The 14,614-nt window shown below is 36.5% G+C and overlaps 1 protein-coding gene and 1 pseudogene across 1 annotated transcript; one reads left to right on the forward strand and one right to left on the reverse strand.

Moving 5' to 3' along the window:
• Positions 1–1,101: 1,101 nt before the first annotated feature.
• LOC107705500 (pejvakin-like) lies at positions 1,102–1,765 on the reverse strand. The gene is made up of 2 exons (XM_016508808.1): positions 1,555–1,765; positions 1,102–1,301 (listed from the first exon to the last, which is right to left on the reverse strand). Exons 1-2 carry the CDS (start codon positions 1,763–1,765, stop codon positions 1,102–1,104), a joined length of 411 nt encoding a protein of 136 aa, XP_016364294.1.
• An 8,628-nt stretch (positions 1,766–10,393) lies between these two features.
• LOC107705501 (collagen alpha-2(V) chain-like) overlaps positions 10,394–14,614 on the forward strand; it is a 17,470-nt pseudogene continuing 13,249 nt past the window's right edge.

The raw sequence follows: 14,614 nt of genomic DNA on the forward strand, positions 1-14,614 counted from the left end.
ACCTGCTCTGAAAGGATTTCCATAGATGATTCCCGACAGGAATCTCCTGAGTCTTCCAAAGGAAAAGCGGCCAATGAATCCCCCAAGCTGCTCACGGATCTGTTCCCTCTCGAACCCTCCTACTGACTCTGGTGCCACACATATGTCTGACAAAAAGTTCAACCAAAGGTCATTAGATAAAGCAATAAACATTTTCAAATAAAAAAAAAAAAAAATGGATCGTGTACTGCATTAAGCTAACTGAGACACTAGCACTTGCATATCAATGCTCTTTTGTTGATTTTGATTGCTTCCATTGTCCTCATTTGTAAGTCGCCTTGGATAAAAGCATCTGCTAAATATCTAAATGTAAATATGGATAGGCTTCATATATAACACCAAAGATATAGATATATAGGCTACTACTGTTGAGAGGAGAATAGACGGAAAGATTTGTGAGAAAAAGAATGAGAGAATTCAGTGATTCATTTCATCAAGTACGCAAGCAAGAGTGCTGCTGTTCTGAATACTTGCATCATCATAACCATAACCATTATACAAAGCTGGAGTTCTCAGTAACTTAAATGGAAATAATATGGAAGAAAAAATAATATTTTAATGCTTTTGCAAGTTATTGGGGGGAATGCAATGGTTTTGTAAAATTCTTAGGAATTGAGGTAACATGAAAGTTTTGCATTGAACCCCAAATTTTTGTGAGTGAATGCAAAATTTCTTGGGAGTCAAAGGAATGCAAAAGTTTAGCAAAGCAACCCCAAAGTTGTTGTGAGTAAATGCAAAGTTTCTCGGTGGAGCACAATAATGTTGTGACAGAATGCACAAGTTCTGTGAATGTATGCAAAATTTCTTGAAGCAACGTAAATGTTTTGCAAGCAAATGTATTTTTTCTTGACCAAATTGGTTGAGTGAATGAGTCTAGCTATCTCTAAAATACAGTCACTTGTTGCCACCTACTGGTCTAACAATGCAACCTGTCTGTAACATGCAAAAAGTGGAGTGAAACAAACAGTGAAAAGTCCAAGTGCTGCTGGACAAAATTCCAGCTCTCAGCCAATTTTGAGGACTGGAACTAACTGTTATATAAAAATGTGTACACAGTGTTCTTTACCTTGCATTGAGTTCCCTCAGTAGTGTAGGAACCTCCACCTCATGCTTGGTCACAATTCCAAATGAGGCCTTTACCGCCACAGAGTCTGAACCACTCACGTTTACTCCCACCTCGTGGATCAGATGGTTGCCCAAACGCCCATTTAGGGCAACATCGGACTTGTCTTCATAGTTTAGGAGCTGATATGAAGAGACCCCTGTCAACCAGAGGAAAATACAGACACACTCCGCTGATACCACTTACAGTATGTACTTCATTCATAATAAAAACAGACTACTGTTTGCATAAAATATTTTAAAAATCAGTGTATATAGCTGTTTTCATGCATTTTTAAGTAAAAATTTAACATGCACATACAATTCTACAAGGATGTTTGATTGAAGGCATGAGAACCAAGTGTTTGTTCATCTATACTTATCTTTTCAAATTATTAAATATTTCTAACTCACCTGCTGTGATCTCTTTCTCTCCCACGAGTATGTCTTTCAGTGATAAGGGGGTTGTGGCATATTTGGTCTTCTTCCAGAAATGTCGTCTCCTCTTTCTCGTCACCAGGCTGAGTGGTTGATATCGGTCCGCTTCACTTAGACTGGGCACAGGGATGAGGCGTCCAGTGTCCCCTACCTGCTTCACAAAATTCTTAGTTGCTGCCGCAAACATTACTGTAGTTCACTGAAGCCTGAGCGTATTGTTACTGTCTATGTTCATTCAGAGTAGTTTGAATTTGAGTTGGTACTGACTGTGGCGACATCGCTGCCTGTTCGAGGCTAAATGAGAATGGGAGGTGCTGCTTGGGTTTGTCCAACCAGATCATCAATAATAAAGTGGCTGCAAGTTGATCAGGGTGTTCTCTGCCATATGTGTAGTGTCTTGTTGGGTTCAAATAAATAGGCCAGACACCATCACATCTGGTATAAGTAACTCACTCCAACATATTTGAGTTTATAGTGAGTATAATTACCGTTAATGCTTGTTCAGTATTGTTTCATTTTAGTTTGTAAATATAATGTAATTAGCTTGATTTTTCTGTAATTACCTAGTTTACATGAGGTTTTTAATGTATACAGCATTGCAGATCTGATGACTTTTTTTGTATAGCATAATAAGATCATTAGATCAAGCTAGTTTACATTAATAATATTTGTGGTTAATTGTATGACGGACATTTTATTTTATTGGTAACACGTTGCAATAAGGTTCCATTTGTTAACTGCATTATAGTTAATATGAACTAACAATACGAACTAAAAATAGTTATTTTTTAATCTTAGTTCATGTTAATTTAAATATGCACTAAAACATTATTAAAATCAAAAGTTGTATTCGTTAACATTATTTAATGGGCATGAGTTAACATGAACTTACAAAGAATAATTGTATTTTTATTAACAAATTTTAACAAAGATGGATAAATACCTTAATGCATTAATGCACTTTTTTAAATAGAGTGTTACTATTTTATTTTTTAGTTGTTTAGTTTAGTTTAGTTTAGTTTTGCTTTGCTTTGCTTTGCTTTAGTTTTCAGGTATTTCTTGTTACATACTGACCAGGTCAACTTCAGACAGAGAAATAATAAACATATTTAAGTAGAAAAGAAACAACATATGTAAAAGATCATTCATATGTCATGTTTTACCAGAATAGCATCTGAAGAATAACAACTTCTGCTTTATCTAAATGTAAATATGGATAGGCTTCATATATAACACCAAAGATATAGATATATAGGCTACTACTGTTCGAAGTGTGGAGTTAATAATTTTTTTATGTTTTAAAAAAGGCTCTTATGCTCTCCTAGGCTGCATTTGTTTGATAAAAAAAAAGTAATATTGTGAAATTATTAATATGATTATTATTATTCATAATTTTAAAATAATCTGTTTTAATATATTTCCAAATGTAATTTATTTCTGTGATGGTAAAGCAGACTTTTCAGCAGCCATTACTCCTGTCTTCAGTGTCACATGATCCTTCAGAAATCACTTTAATATGTTGATTTGGAGCTCAAGAAACATTATCAATGCTAAAAACCATTGTGCTGCTTAATATGTTTGTTGAAACGGTGATACACATTTTTTAGTATTCTTTGATGAATAGAAAGTTCAAAAGAACAGCATTTATTTTTGAAATAGTCATATTTTGTAACATTATAAATGTCTTTACTGTCACTTCTGAATTAAAATATTAATTTATTTAAATATATATCTTACTGAGCCCAAGACAGAATACTGTATTATTGGAGGCTTACCCAGACGTCCATCAAGACGCACATAAAGCTCTAGTACACTGAATGCTATGGTCGTGTGAGCTGGAATTACAATGGCTTTATCTCGACCTTTAGGGTTTCGACCATCATCTATCTGGAACTACAATCTGTGAAGATTGTGTGAAGTTAAAGTCTGGTGTTGCAGTGATTCACATAAATTGTGAAATAAACTGTGGTTAAAAGACGTTTCTCACCTTATAAGTGAACCAGGATCGCTTTGCCTACACTAACGAAGCATGTGGATACTTTCTACTGTGGAAGTAAACCTGTGAGTCTGCATAAAGCAATTTGTTAGAATATGTTTATTCTGCAGCGTACAAGGTTCTTTTTTTTAAAATAAAATGTATTCACGGAACAACTCATTCGTGACCTCATGTGGGTCCTCTTTATGTCCACTGATGGGTGGAGAGAACTGAGGTCCGTTACTGTTGAGGGCACACTGGTAAAACATTAATGGAGAAAAAGAGCTTTTGTAATTTCTAGAACACGGTCTGTACAGTAATACATTGTGATGGCAGCCAAGAACATCCTGAGGTCACCGTGTTAGTCAGGCAATTATGACGATAAGGTGGGAGAATGTTTGCAATGGGAATAAACTTCTTCATTTAGAACTGTACAAACAACTATAATGACATGAATAGGAGGGAAACAGTTTAACAACCTATATTTGAATTGAGACCAAGCATAATATTTAGGCATTACATTTTAAATGTCCATTTACAAATTACATTTGGTGTAAAACTAATTAAAATGATCAGTTTCAGCATTCATTAGTTGCTGTATCAGTGATTGAATTCTCAACTGAATTCTCAAGGCCATTCCGTCATTACCATTTTTTGTTATTTATTCTTAAATTATACATTTATATTTTAAATATTTATAAATTATATTCGGTTAATTTGTCTCACAAAGTCTATAATTTTGAAGAAAAAAAAAGTGAAGAGAAATTTCACTCAGTCTTCTTAATTGCTTGGAATGTCGTTATGACATAATTTGCGCCTTTACTGAAACAATTGCAGCTGTCACAAGGGGCAACAAATGTCTCCTAAAATAATTCTTACCTTGCATAAAGCTGTCTGCACTTCCACTGTGTTCTTGCACTAGAGCACTGCATTAAAGGCTTTCAGATTACAGCAGTGGAAGCAATACTTGCCAGCCCTCAGGATAGTCTCTGATGCAACAGACTTTGAGCATCAGAACTGCTATTTACTCTGTCTGCCACCTCTGTTATATTACAGCATCTAATCAAGAGTTATCACAGCCTGGAGCTATTGCTCAGAGACAAACATAACAGACAACATGAGAGCTTTAAAAAATAGACATAAAATAAAATGGACTGACATTTTCATCCTTGGGTGCGTTTATCATAAAATTATTCTAACTGGTGATATCAGGTCATTCTCATGCATTACTCTACAATTATATTAAAGTATTAAGTAAGGTCTTAAGCATGCACTTTAAAACCACATTTCCATAAGCTTCCTACTGTGATACTGTCAGCAACCTCCTTTGCACATGGCATGAGGAAAATGTACAAAAGGAAGATGCAATTTCATTTCTTTTTACATAATAGACATAATGTTTGTATCAAACAGAAACTGACAGGATAAGATATAAAAAAGTAGTGAAGAATATTTTTAAACCATTCAAGCACAGGGAAAACCTTTAAAGAAAAAAAATGTTTGGCAGATAGAAAGATGTACTGTACAGACCAGAGATGCCCAAACATGACACTGAAGCATATCTTAATGGTTCCTTGTTTTTGTTTAATTTTTGTATTGAAGTGTAGAGAATATAAATACATTTTATTGTGGATTTAATGCAACATTTACCTTCAGTCCACCACGACTCGCAACCAAGTTACAATTTTGGCCTTTTGTAGTAAAAGGTTGGGGCACCTCTGGTATAAACAGATGAGCTCCATAATTTGACAAAAAAAAAAAAATGTTTAAGAAGGTAGATTTTTTTTTTTTAATTAAGTCTTGTGGTACACAAGAGGTGAATCCTCAATGGACTAAGTGAAAAATGTCTAAGGCCTCCAGCTGCAGACCTCAATTACAGGGTGTGGCATATGATGTGATCAACAGCTACCAGGGCAAGCAGCACTGGATGAATGGTGGCCTTGCTCTAGTTCTCATTTTTATACTTTGACTTATAATTATAGTTACTTACATGTCCTTGTCAGGTGCAGATTATGGACCAGGCCGAAAGGACCAGCGCTCTATCACGGGCCTTCATCTAAGGGGTTTACGGTGTAGACACTTATTACTTTATAACTTTACTTTACTTATTACTTTACTGGCCCTCGCTCAGCACTAAAAGTGGCTTCTGAACAGCTTTGATCAGTTTTTTTTATGTTTTATATGAGTCATAGTAAATGATTGTCTCTTTTGCAATGTTTTACATAAATGTGGTGTCAATTGTTGTTTGGACATTGTATCTAGCAACTGAGAAGGGAAATATTTGAAAATATTAGCATGGCTACACTGTAAAAAATAACCGTGAATTTAACGGTAAAAGACTGTAAAAATGCTACAGTAAAAACCTGTTAAATGGTTAACGGTAAACGCCCGTACTATATACGGTGAAAAATGGTATTGGACATTACATGTAATTTTATGGTAGTATACCGTTTTTGGAAGTGAAAAAGACCGTATAATTTACAGGGAATAACCGTAAATTGACATTCCCAGAATTCCCTGCGTTACATTTATATTCACATTATATCAGTTAATGAAATTACGGCATTTAACTGTAAATTTAAGTTAAAACCGTAAAACCTAAAACGTCGCTACCGTATTTTTTACCGTAAATTTTACAGAATTGTTTTTACAGTGTAGATTATCATAAAATAGTTTTATTGTAATTCTTGGTTATTACTGCTATAAAATAATAATAATTAAATCTGCTGTAAGCAATATGTTAAAATAGGCTACTGTGCATAAATGTTCCTATTACCTGAACGATATAATTGAAATATGTGTTTTGAGACATCCAAATTTTCTCTATTTGCTTATAGTCTCTGTAAACAAAAAAGAAAAAGAAAGAAAAAGAAACGTCAGTCAAATCTGTCGCCCGCGCGTGTTAGCCAATCAGAAAACTTGAAACGGCTCCGCTGAAATCGCTCACAGCCAGTGGTAATATGGGCTGCTTTTGGTGCTTGACACCTTTTTATTGGTCATTTTGTGTTTCAAGAATAAGGTCCTAAGAATTATGGGTAACGCTTTAGATTACAACCCGCAAAGAACTATGTAACTATACTGAATTTACGGTGTACGTTTCTGTAATTATAGTGTACTTATAAAGAGCATACGTGTAGGTATAAGGGAACAATGTGTTACGTTTGGGTAATAAGGGGGTAACAACCAGATATGCAACCTGCAAAGAACTGCGTAAGTAAACTGAAGTTACAGTGTAACTTTTTTGTAATTATAATGTACCTATTCAGTACCTCCGTGTAGGTATAAGGGAATAATATGCGAAGTTTGGGGAATAAAGGGGTAACAACCTGTAAAATTACAAATCATTTATACTGTAAGTATTTTGAAACTAAGAGGTGCTTATTCTAATATTACGTGGTATGTATGGCCTAAACAACAATCTTATGTTTGGGAATGATTTAGAAAGACGATATATACTTTTTATAATTTTATATTGGTATTTTATTATAGGCGTATAGGTAATAGTGAAAGACGACTTCACTTACTGATCACGTCTCTTGCGCGGCAGGATGTTGGACTCATGAAAAATAATCACATAGTTTGTATTCACCAAAACTGATTTACTGAAGTGAAAATACGGGACGGTTGGCAACCCTACGTGTATTCCACCCCTCGAAACGCGATTGGGCTAGTTTTGAGTAGCAATTGGGAGGGTTTTGTTGTGAAAACCTGGCAACCCTGCTTACAGCCGCTCTAGTTTGGCATCTCATTCAAACACGAATGTTGACGATAGTGGTGGCACCACGTTGCGACAGTTAGTTGTAAAAACAATATCTGCAACAACTGTAGTGTGTTGGTGGGAATTATGGTTAGCTTGGTAAGATTTTAGAGATTTAGAGAGTTTTTAAGATATGAAGCATTATCTTGGCAGAAAGCATGAAGACCAGAGTGGCATTTTAGAATGAAAACATAAACATCATCACTAGCTCCTTTGCTTTGGAACAAATACCGTATTGGCCCGAATATAAGACGACCCTGATTATAAGACGATCCCCCTTTTTCCAGATGTACCTTTTGGAAAAAGGCTTTTTAAAAACCAAATCTTGTTTTTGTCAATACGGTAATTAATGACGCTAGACTGACCTCTGCTGGTGGATTAAATTTGTACAGACAGTGCTTTTCTGTTTCCACTGTAATTAACTTGTAAAAATATACAAGTGCAACCAGCACGGATCAGCTCCAGGCATGACAAAGCAGATATCGTCCTCTTTTGGAAGACCAAACAAAGTAGTTTCGCTTTCACAACGAAACACACAGCGCCTTCACGACATGGCGGCGGCGGCAACAACAATACTACAGCGAGAATAAAAGTTACGCCTTCTTTCTTTGCGTGAACATTTGGGCGGTGTTATGCAAATCTTCCCACATAGTGACGTAGACATGTGGCGCGTGTTAGAATGAGCTGGTTTAGGTAGGCGTGGCTGACTCTTAACTTTTATAAAGAATATCTCTTTGAATTTGAGACTTTAGTCTTTGCAACTTTACAGATCTTCTTTATGCACCAAGAGCTTGTAACACTCCAAAGAGAAAGGAAAAACTGAAATCGCATCATATGATCCCTTTAAAGTTATGTACAAATAGTGTCTTTCTTTCTTTTTGATGCATGGAATGAACTGCAAATTATGGCTCATCAATGTTACTTTGAGTGACTGCAGAGTCATGATGTAGTAAATTACAGTTAAATTGTTAAATCGTGTCATACAATATTTTTCCAAAGGGTGTCCCAGGTCCGCCTGGTTTTGACGGAGAGCCAGGTGTCCCAGGCATGCCAGGTGAGCCCGGTCCTGCAGACACTTCACTGCCTGGGGTGAGTAATATAATCTTTCAAGGTTTTGTTGTCCTGTATTTGTTACATCCCTAATCAGTGATTTGAATTTTCTTTACTAAATGTATAATGATTGTCAATAGATTGGATTGTCATTTTCTAATTCTGATTTTAGAGAAGAGATTTTATTGCAGGAGGGAGGGGAAGTTAATGTTTTTGATTCAAGATTACAGAAGTGCATTATTATTTTTTTAATGGGGATAAATAATTTATAATATACGCTGAAATATTCCATTAAAAATTAAGATTAAAAAAAAAAAGATTTAAATCACTGAGCAACTGTTTCTGGTCAACAGTTTGTGGACTGACCATAAAAATCATGGTTGGGGAAAACAATCATTGGTTTGCCATTATGGAATTAGCAGTGAGAAAAATCAGATGGGCTCTTTACATGAACTTGCAGATCTGTAAATCTATAGTAACAACAAAGTGTTAATTCAAATTTAAATTCAATTTATATTTTACAGAGTCAGTTTGCTTCTCAGATGGCCTCTGGATTTCAGGATGGAAAGCTTGGAATGGCGGCGATGGTCTCTGGAGCACCGGTAAATATCTTTACACATTCAGAAAGGACTTTTATATGAATATATATAAGCTTGATTGCCATATAGAACTACTAAACAGAGATAAAATGTATTTGTTCTGATCAGGGTGAATCAGGACCAAGAGGTCATCCAGGCCCACCAGGTCCACCAGTAAGTTCTCTCAAGATTGGTGTTGTCTATATGCAATAAATGTCTTTAAACTTTTTTTTTCCACATTGCGTGTATTCAGCACATTTCCATTTTTTTTTCTCTCTGTCACTCAGGGGCCAACAGGAGCACAAGGTGCGCCAGGAGATGGGGGTGATCCCTGATATGGTAAGACCAAAAATGTAGAGAGGTTTCTAATGCGTAAAGTGCATGGTAAATAATCTGAAAAATACAGGTAAATATTTGAATTGCACCTGTAAGTTTCTAATATTCATTAGAGAAACTATACATGCCATGCAGTTCAAGAAAAACTAAAAAGATGTCACTTACTGTAAAATGCAATAAAGTTTTTTTTTTCTTTGTATGGCTCTTTTGGTCCAAGGGGACCAGATGGTCTTCCTGGAAAACCCGGTCCAGATGTGAGTTGACCAACAATTTGCCCAGTGATTTCATTATTTAAGCATCATAGTGAAGCAGTATGTTCAATATGGAGTCAAATGCTGTCAAGTCACATTTTACAACGCTAACATAGCTTTTGTTAAAAAAAAACCCTGTTCCTCTCTATAACAGGGTGAGCCTGGACCCCCTGGAAATACGGGAGAAAAAGGATTCCCTGGCTCTACAGTAAGACAATGCTGCTGTTTTCAGCTCTGTTTTAGGACTGGATGATATTATATCAAAAATTTAGTCTTGATGCATCTCACTGTTTTTTCAAGCTATTCAAGTTCAAAGAAGTTCAGCTTTTAAAAAAGCAACATTTGTGCTGCATCTAGTTGTTTTTGAATGCAAGAACACAGTCTCTATGAGTTAACTCTTAGACTTATAAGTATGTGCACTTTTAAGATCTACTCCACCTGTTCTAACCATAATAGGTGGGGTCATAATAAATAATGTAGGCCTACTGCTGCTTTTGAATGTCCAAAAAAAGATGCTTTTGCCCCCAGAATTGTGTAGCATGTTATGAATTAAACAGGATGGTCTAAATGAGCCATATTAACCCCCAAAAAACTTGGTTTAAGTTATAAACAATGTAATATTTGACAATGTTTTCCACAATCCTCCATAATTCCTGAACATTAAATGCTTAGTGCATCCTTACCGATGATAATTTGTTTCATAGGGCTCCAGAGGGTTTCCAGGGTTACCAGGTCAACCTGGGATGAAAGGTCAAAAGGTGGGTTAGATTATGACTTGCTTCTCATTACACTGATCACTGTTTGTTATTCACTCTTTGCACTGGTCCCTAATTACTTTTTTAAATTTATTAGTATCTATGATTATGAAATGTACAAGCCAAGTACATATTCATGTAATGTATTAAGTTTGCTTTGAGGACAATTTCACACACAGTGTAAAACTGATAAATCCCATCCCCTTTTTAGGGCCATCCAGGTCTGCAAGGAGTGAAAGGAGAATCAGGTACCGTGGGGTCAAAGGTCAGAGGCCACATATTTGAATCCAACATATTCACATAAAAGTGTTCTTGAACTTGTGTCCCTGTGGTTTGATTGTCTTAGTAAATGCCACTTTCCTTTCATTATCAAAGGGAGAATCAGGATCTCCTGGTGCCATGGGACTTGTGGGTCCACCGGTATGGAGCACTTTGTGATTGCAATTCTGATTGCGATGTTTCATTTAAACTGATCTTCATTAGATTTGACTAAATTAAAGTAATATTGTACTTTAAAGGGCCCGATTGGTATGCCTGGCGAGAGAGGACGTATCGGTCCAGCAGGCCCTGTGGTAAGTGGTTAATGCTTTACAAATTTTGATTGGGTGGCGTTGTATTAAATCTGATTGCTTTAATTTGATTTCATGAGTAAATCAAAATGTTTTCTGTTTGTAGGGAAAGCGTGGTCTTTCGGGAAATGTGGGAAAACCAGGTCCATTTGTATGTGAATGACAGAAACCCCTCCATCAGTTCTCATTGATCTACTCAGATCTACACATTTACTTCTGACTAAATACCTTGGAAGACATGCACTACATTCAAAGGTTTGGGGTTAATTTGATTTTCTTAATGCTTTTGAAAAAAGTCTCTTATGCTCACCAATGCTGAATTTATTTGATCAAAAATGCAGTAAAAACAGTAATATTGTGAAATAATGTTACAGTTTAATATACAGTTGTGGCCAGAATTATTGACACCCTTGGTAAATATGAACAAAGAAGCCTGTGAAAATAAATCTGCATTGTCAGTCCTTTTGATCTTTTATTTTAAAAAATCACAAAAACCTAACCTTTCACTGAAGTAAAACAATTGAAAATGGGGGGAAATCTCATTATGAAATGTTTTTTTTTCTTAAACACACACAATTATTGACACCCTTTTATTCGATACATTTTGAAACCTCCATTTGCCAAGATAACAGCTCAGAGTCTTCTCCTATAATGTCTGATGAGGTTGGAGAACAACTGACAAAAGGTCAGAGGCCATTTTTTATACAGAATCTCCACAGATCCTTCAAATTACCAGGTCCATGTTGGTGCACCCTCCACTTAAGTTCACCCCACTAAATTTCTATAGGGTTCAGATCAGAGGACTGGGATGGCCATGGCAGAACCTTAATTTTGTGCTCAGTGACCCATTTTTTTTTGTTGATTTTGATGTTTTTTTTTCTGTTTTAAATGTTTTATTAATGTAATGGCAAAGCTGAATTTTCAGCATCCATGATTCCACTCTTCAGTGTCAAATGATCCTTTAGAAATCACTCTAATAGACTGATTTCTTATTATAATCGATGTTGAAAAGATTTGTGCTGCTTAATATTTTTGTTTAAACTGTAATGCATGTTTTTGAGGATTCTGTGATGAATATGAAGTTCAAAAGAACATTAGAAAACATAACATGCCTTTAATAACACTTTTGATCAATTTAATGCATCCTGGCTGAATAAAGTATTAATAATAAAAAAAAAAAACTTACTGACCCCAAACTTTTGAAGGGTAGTGCATATCTGCCATTATCTTCAAATATGTGGAGTATGTTCTATTAATAAAGAGTGATATGTTATCTAACCTGACACTTATATAATTTGCAGGGCCCGATGGGAATTCCTGGAACCCCAGGATTTCCCGGTGGTCTAGGGATGAAGGTATGCCTGATTCCTGGTTACTGCAAGAATCATGTTCTGCAAAATTTCGCATCTTCAAACTTTTTGATACATTATTATAGTTTTTATTTAGAAAGGATTTATGGCAAGTGCAAAAAATGAGGAATGAAATGTACTCTTTTTAAACATTGTGCAGGGTGAAGCAGGAGCCACAGGCCCACGAGGTACTAGTGGACCCCAAGGCCCAAGGGGAGAACCAGGCCGGCAAGGCTCACAAGGACCACAGGGCAACCAGGTGCAGTCTCACCTGTCCTGCCCTTTAGAAAAATGCTACATTTAATGATTTGTCTATTGAATGGTCTTTATGATGTTGATGCCATTTTTAGGGACCACCAGGCACAGATGGCACTCCTGGACTTAAAGGACCATCAGTAAGTTCCTACAACACTCATTAAAGAATGCAACTTAACATACTGTTTATTGCACATTACTTATTTATAAATGTTGTGCTTATTAAAATTCAGAAAAACATTGCTATTGTTGCTCATTCTTTGAGTTATGGATTTGAAGAAACCCCTACTTTTTAATCCGTTCATTGTAGGGCATTCCAGGTGTCCAGGGCCCTGTTATACTGATTGGACAGCCTGGCCCACTTGGACCTCAAGGATCATCTGGACTTCCAGGAGCCAAGGGCCTAGTGGTAATGACACAGTGCAAATTTTAATATTATAACCATAGTGGAAATCACTTTTTCTTCTGTATGTATATTTGAGGTGGAGCACTTGATGATACAGTGATCATATACTGTGCTCATTCATATATTTCATGTATGTCCTAGGGTGACTTAGGTTCCCCTGGGTTTAAAGGAGAACCTGGAGCTAAAGGAGAACTTGTAAGTATTGACAGCATTCAGGTGCCTTAATTTTTCTTATAATTGTTAAACAGAAATAATGCCATCAGAACATCCATCCGATAATGAAGTGGTATATATTTTGTTGTAGGGCCCACCTGGAGTTCAAGGAGAAATAGGGCCGATGGGAGAAGAAGGAAAGCGAGGTCCAAGAGGAGACACAGGGGCCATTGGAGCCCCGGGCCCAGCTGGAGAAGGAGTGAGTGCTATTGCATTACTGTAAACAACTAATATGCAAGTCTGTTTTTTTTCAGTGAAAAAAGCATGTTCATTCAGCTTTACATGTTTGTTCATTACAATAATATTTAATGTTTTATATTTCTCAAGGGAGCTCCAGGTAACCGTGGGTTCCCAGGAGCTGATGGTTTGCCACGTCAAAAGGTTAGAAACATACTAAATAGTGGTCAATAAGGTTTTAAAGGCCCCTAACATTGCCAGGAACACTACAACATATCTATTGTAAAATAATACTTCTTCAGCATTTATTAATCTTAGTTAATGTTAATCTCAACATTTACTACATTTTAAAATTGAAAGTTGTATTTGTTAACATTAGTTAATGCACTGTGAACTAGCATGAACATTTTTATTAACTGACTTATTAACAAAATTATATAAAAATTAATTGCTCATTGTAAGTTTATGGTAGTTAATACATTAACTAATGTTAAAAAATGAGATCAATGATTCATTTGTTTTCATTGTCATTCCTTACCCGTACTATATCCTCTCTGTAATGTCTCCAGGGTGCACAGGGTGAACGTGGTGTCCCAGGTTCATCTGGGCCTAAAGGTGCAACTGGAGACCCTGGCCGACCTGGGAAAACAGGAATTACGGGGGCAAGGGTTAGTAAAATTGATGTTCTATATATTTGTATTCTGTATATTATCTATATTTGGTTTTAGAAATTATGTTTTGCACCACACCCTACTGTATATATAGTACTATGCTGTTATAAAATATGTCATAATTCTGTTCTGGGGTTACGTAGACTTTGTGACTTTGCTTTGACAGGAGTGCATGATATTGCTGGTACTTTTAATTTGCACAGATGGTATTGAGTCCACATTATTTAAGGTGTTCACATATTATATGTCATGTCTCTTTAGGGCTTGACTGGCATTTTGGGAATGCAAGGTGCAGAGGGGAAGATAGGCCCACAGGTAACATTTCCACCTAATGTAATCCTGTTATTCCTTCCTATTGTATATGTAACGGAGGCCAGCGGTAGGTGCTGTGCAGGTAAAACCTCACTCCCCTGATCTCAAGAGACGCTAGTGGCTGCAGCACTTAGCCTCCTTGTTAGTGCGTCCGCCTCCCATGCCGGAGACCCGGGTTCGAGACCCACTCGGAACGAGAACGAGGTGTGGCGGTGAGGACCCGGGAGAGAGGGGTTACATTGGTGCCGTGACCCGGATGGGAGTGAGGTTTGGTGGGTGAGTGTAACGGAGGCCAGCGGTAGGTGCTGTGCAGGTAAAACCTCACTCCCCTGTCTTAAGAGACGCAGCTAGTGGCTGCAGTCTTTAGCCTCCTTGTTAGTGC

This window comes from Sinocyclocheilus rhinocerous, unplaced genomic scaffold, assembly GCF_001515625.1.
Source record: "Sinocyclocheilus rhinocerous isolate Xijiao unplaced genomic scaffold, SAMN03320098_v1.1 scaffold504, whole genome shotgun sequence".
NCBI classification, from domain to species: Eukaryota; Metazoa; Chordata; class Actinopteri; order Cypriniformes; family Cyprinidae; genus Sinocyclocheilus; species Sinocyclocheilus rhinocerous.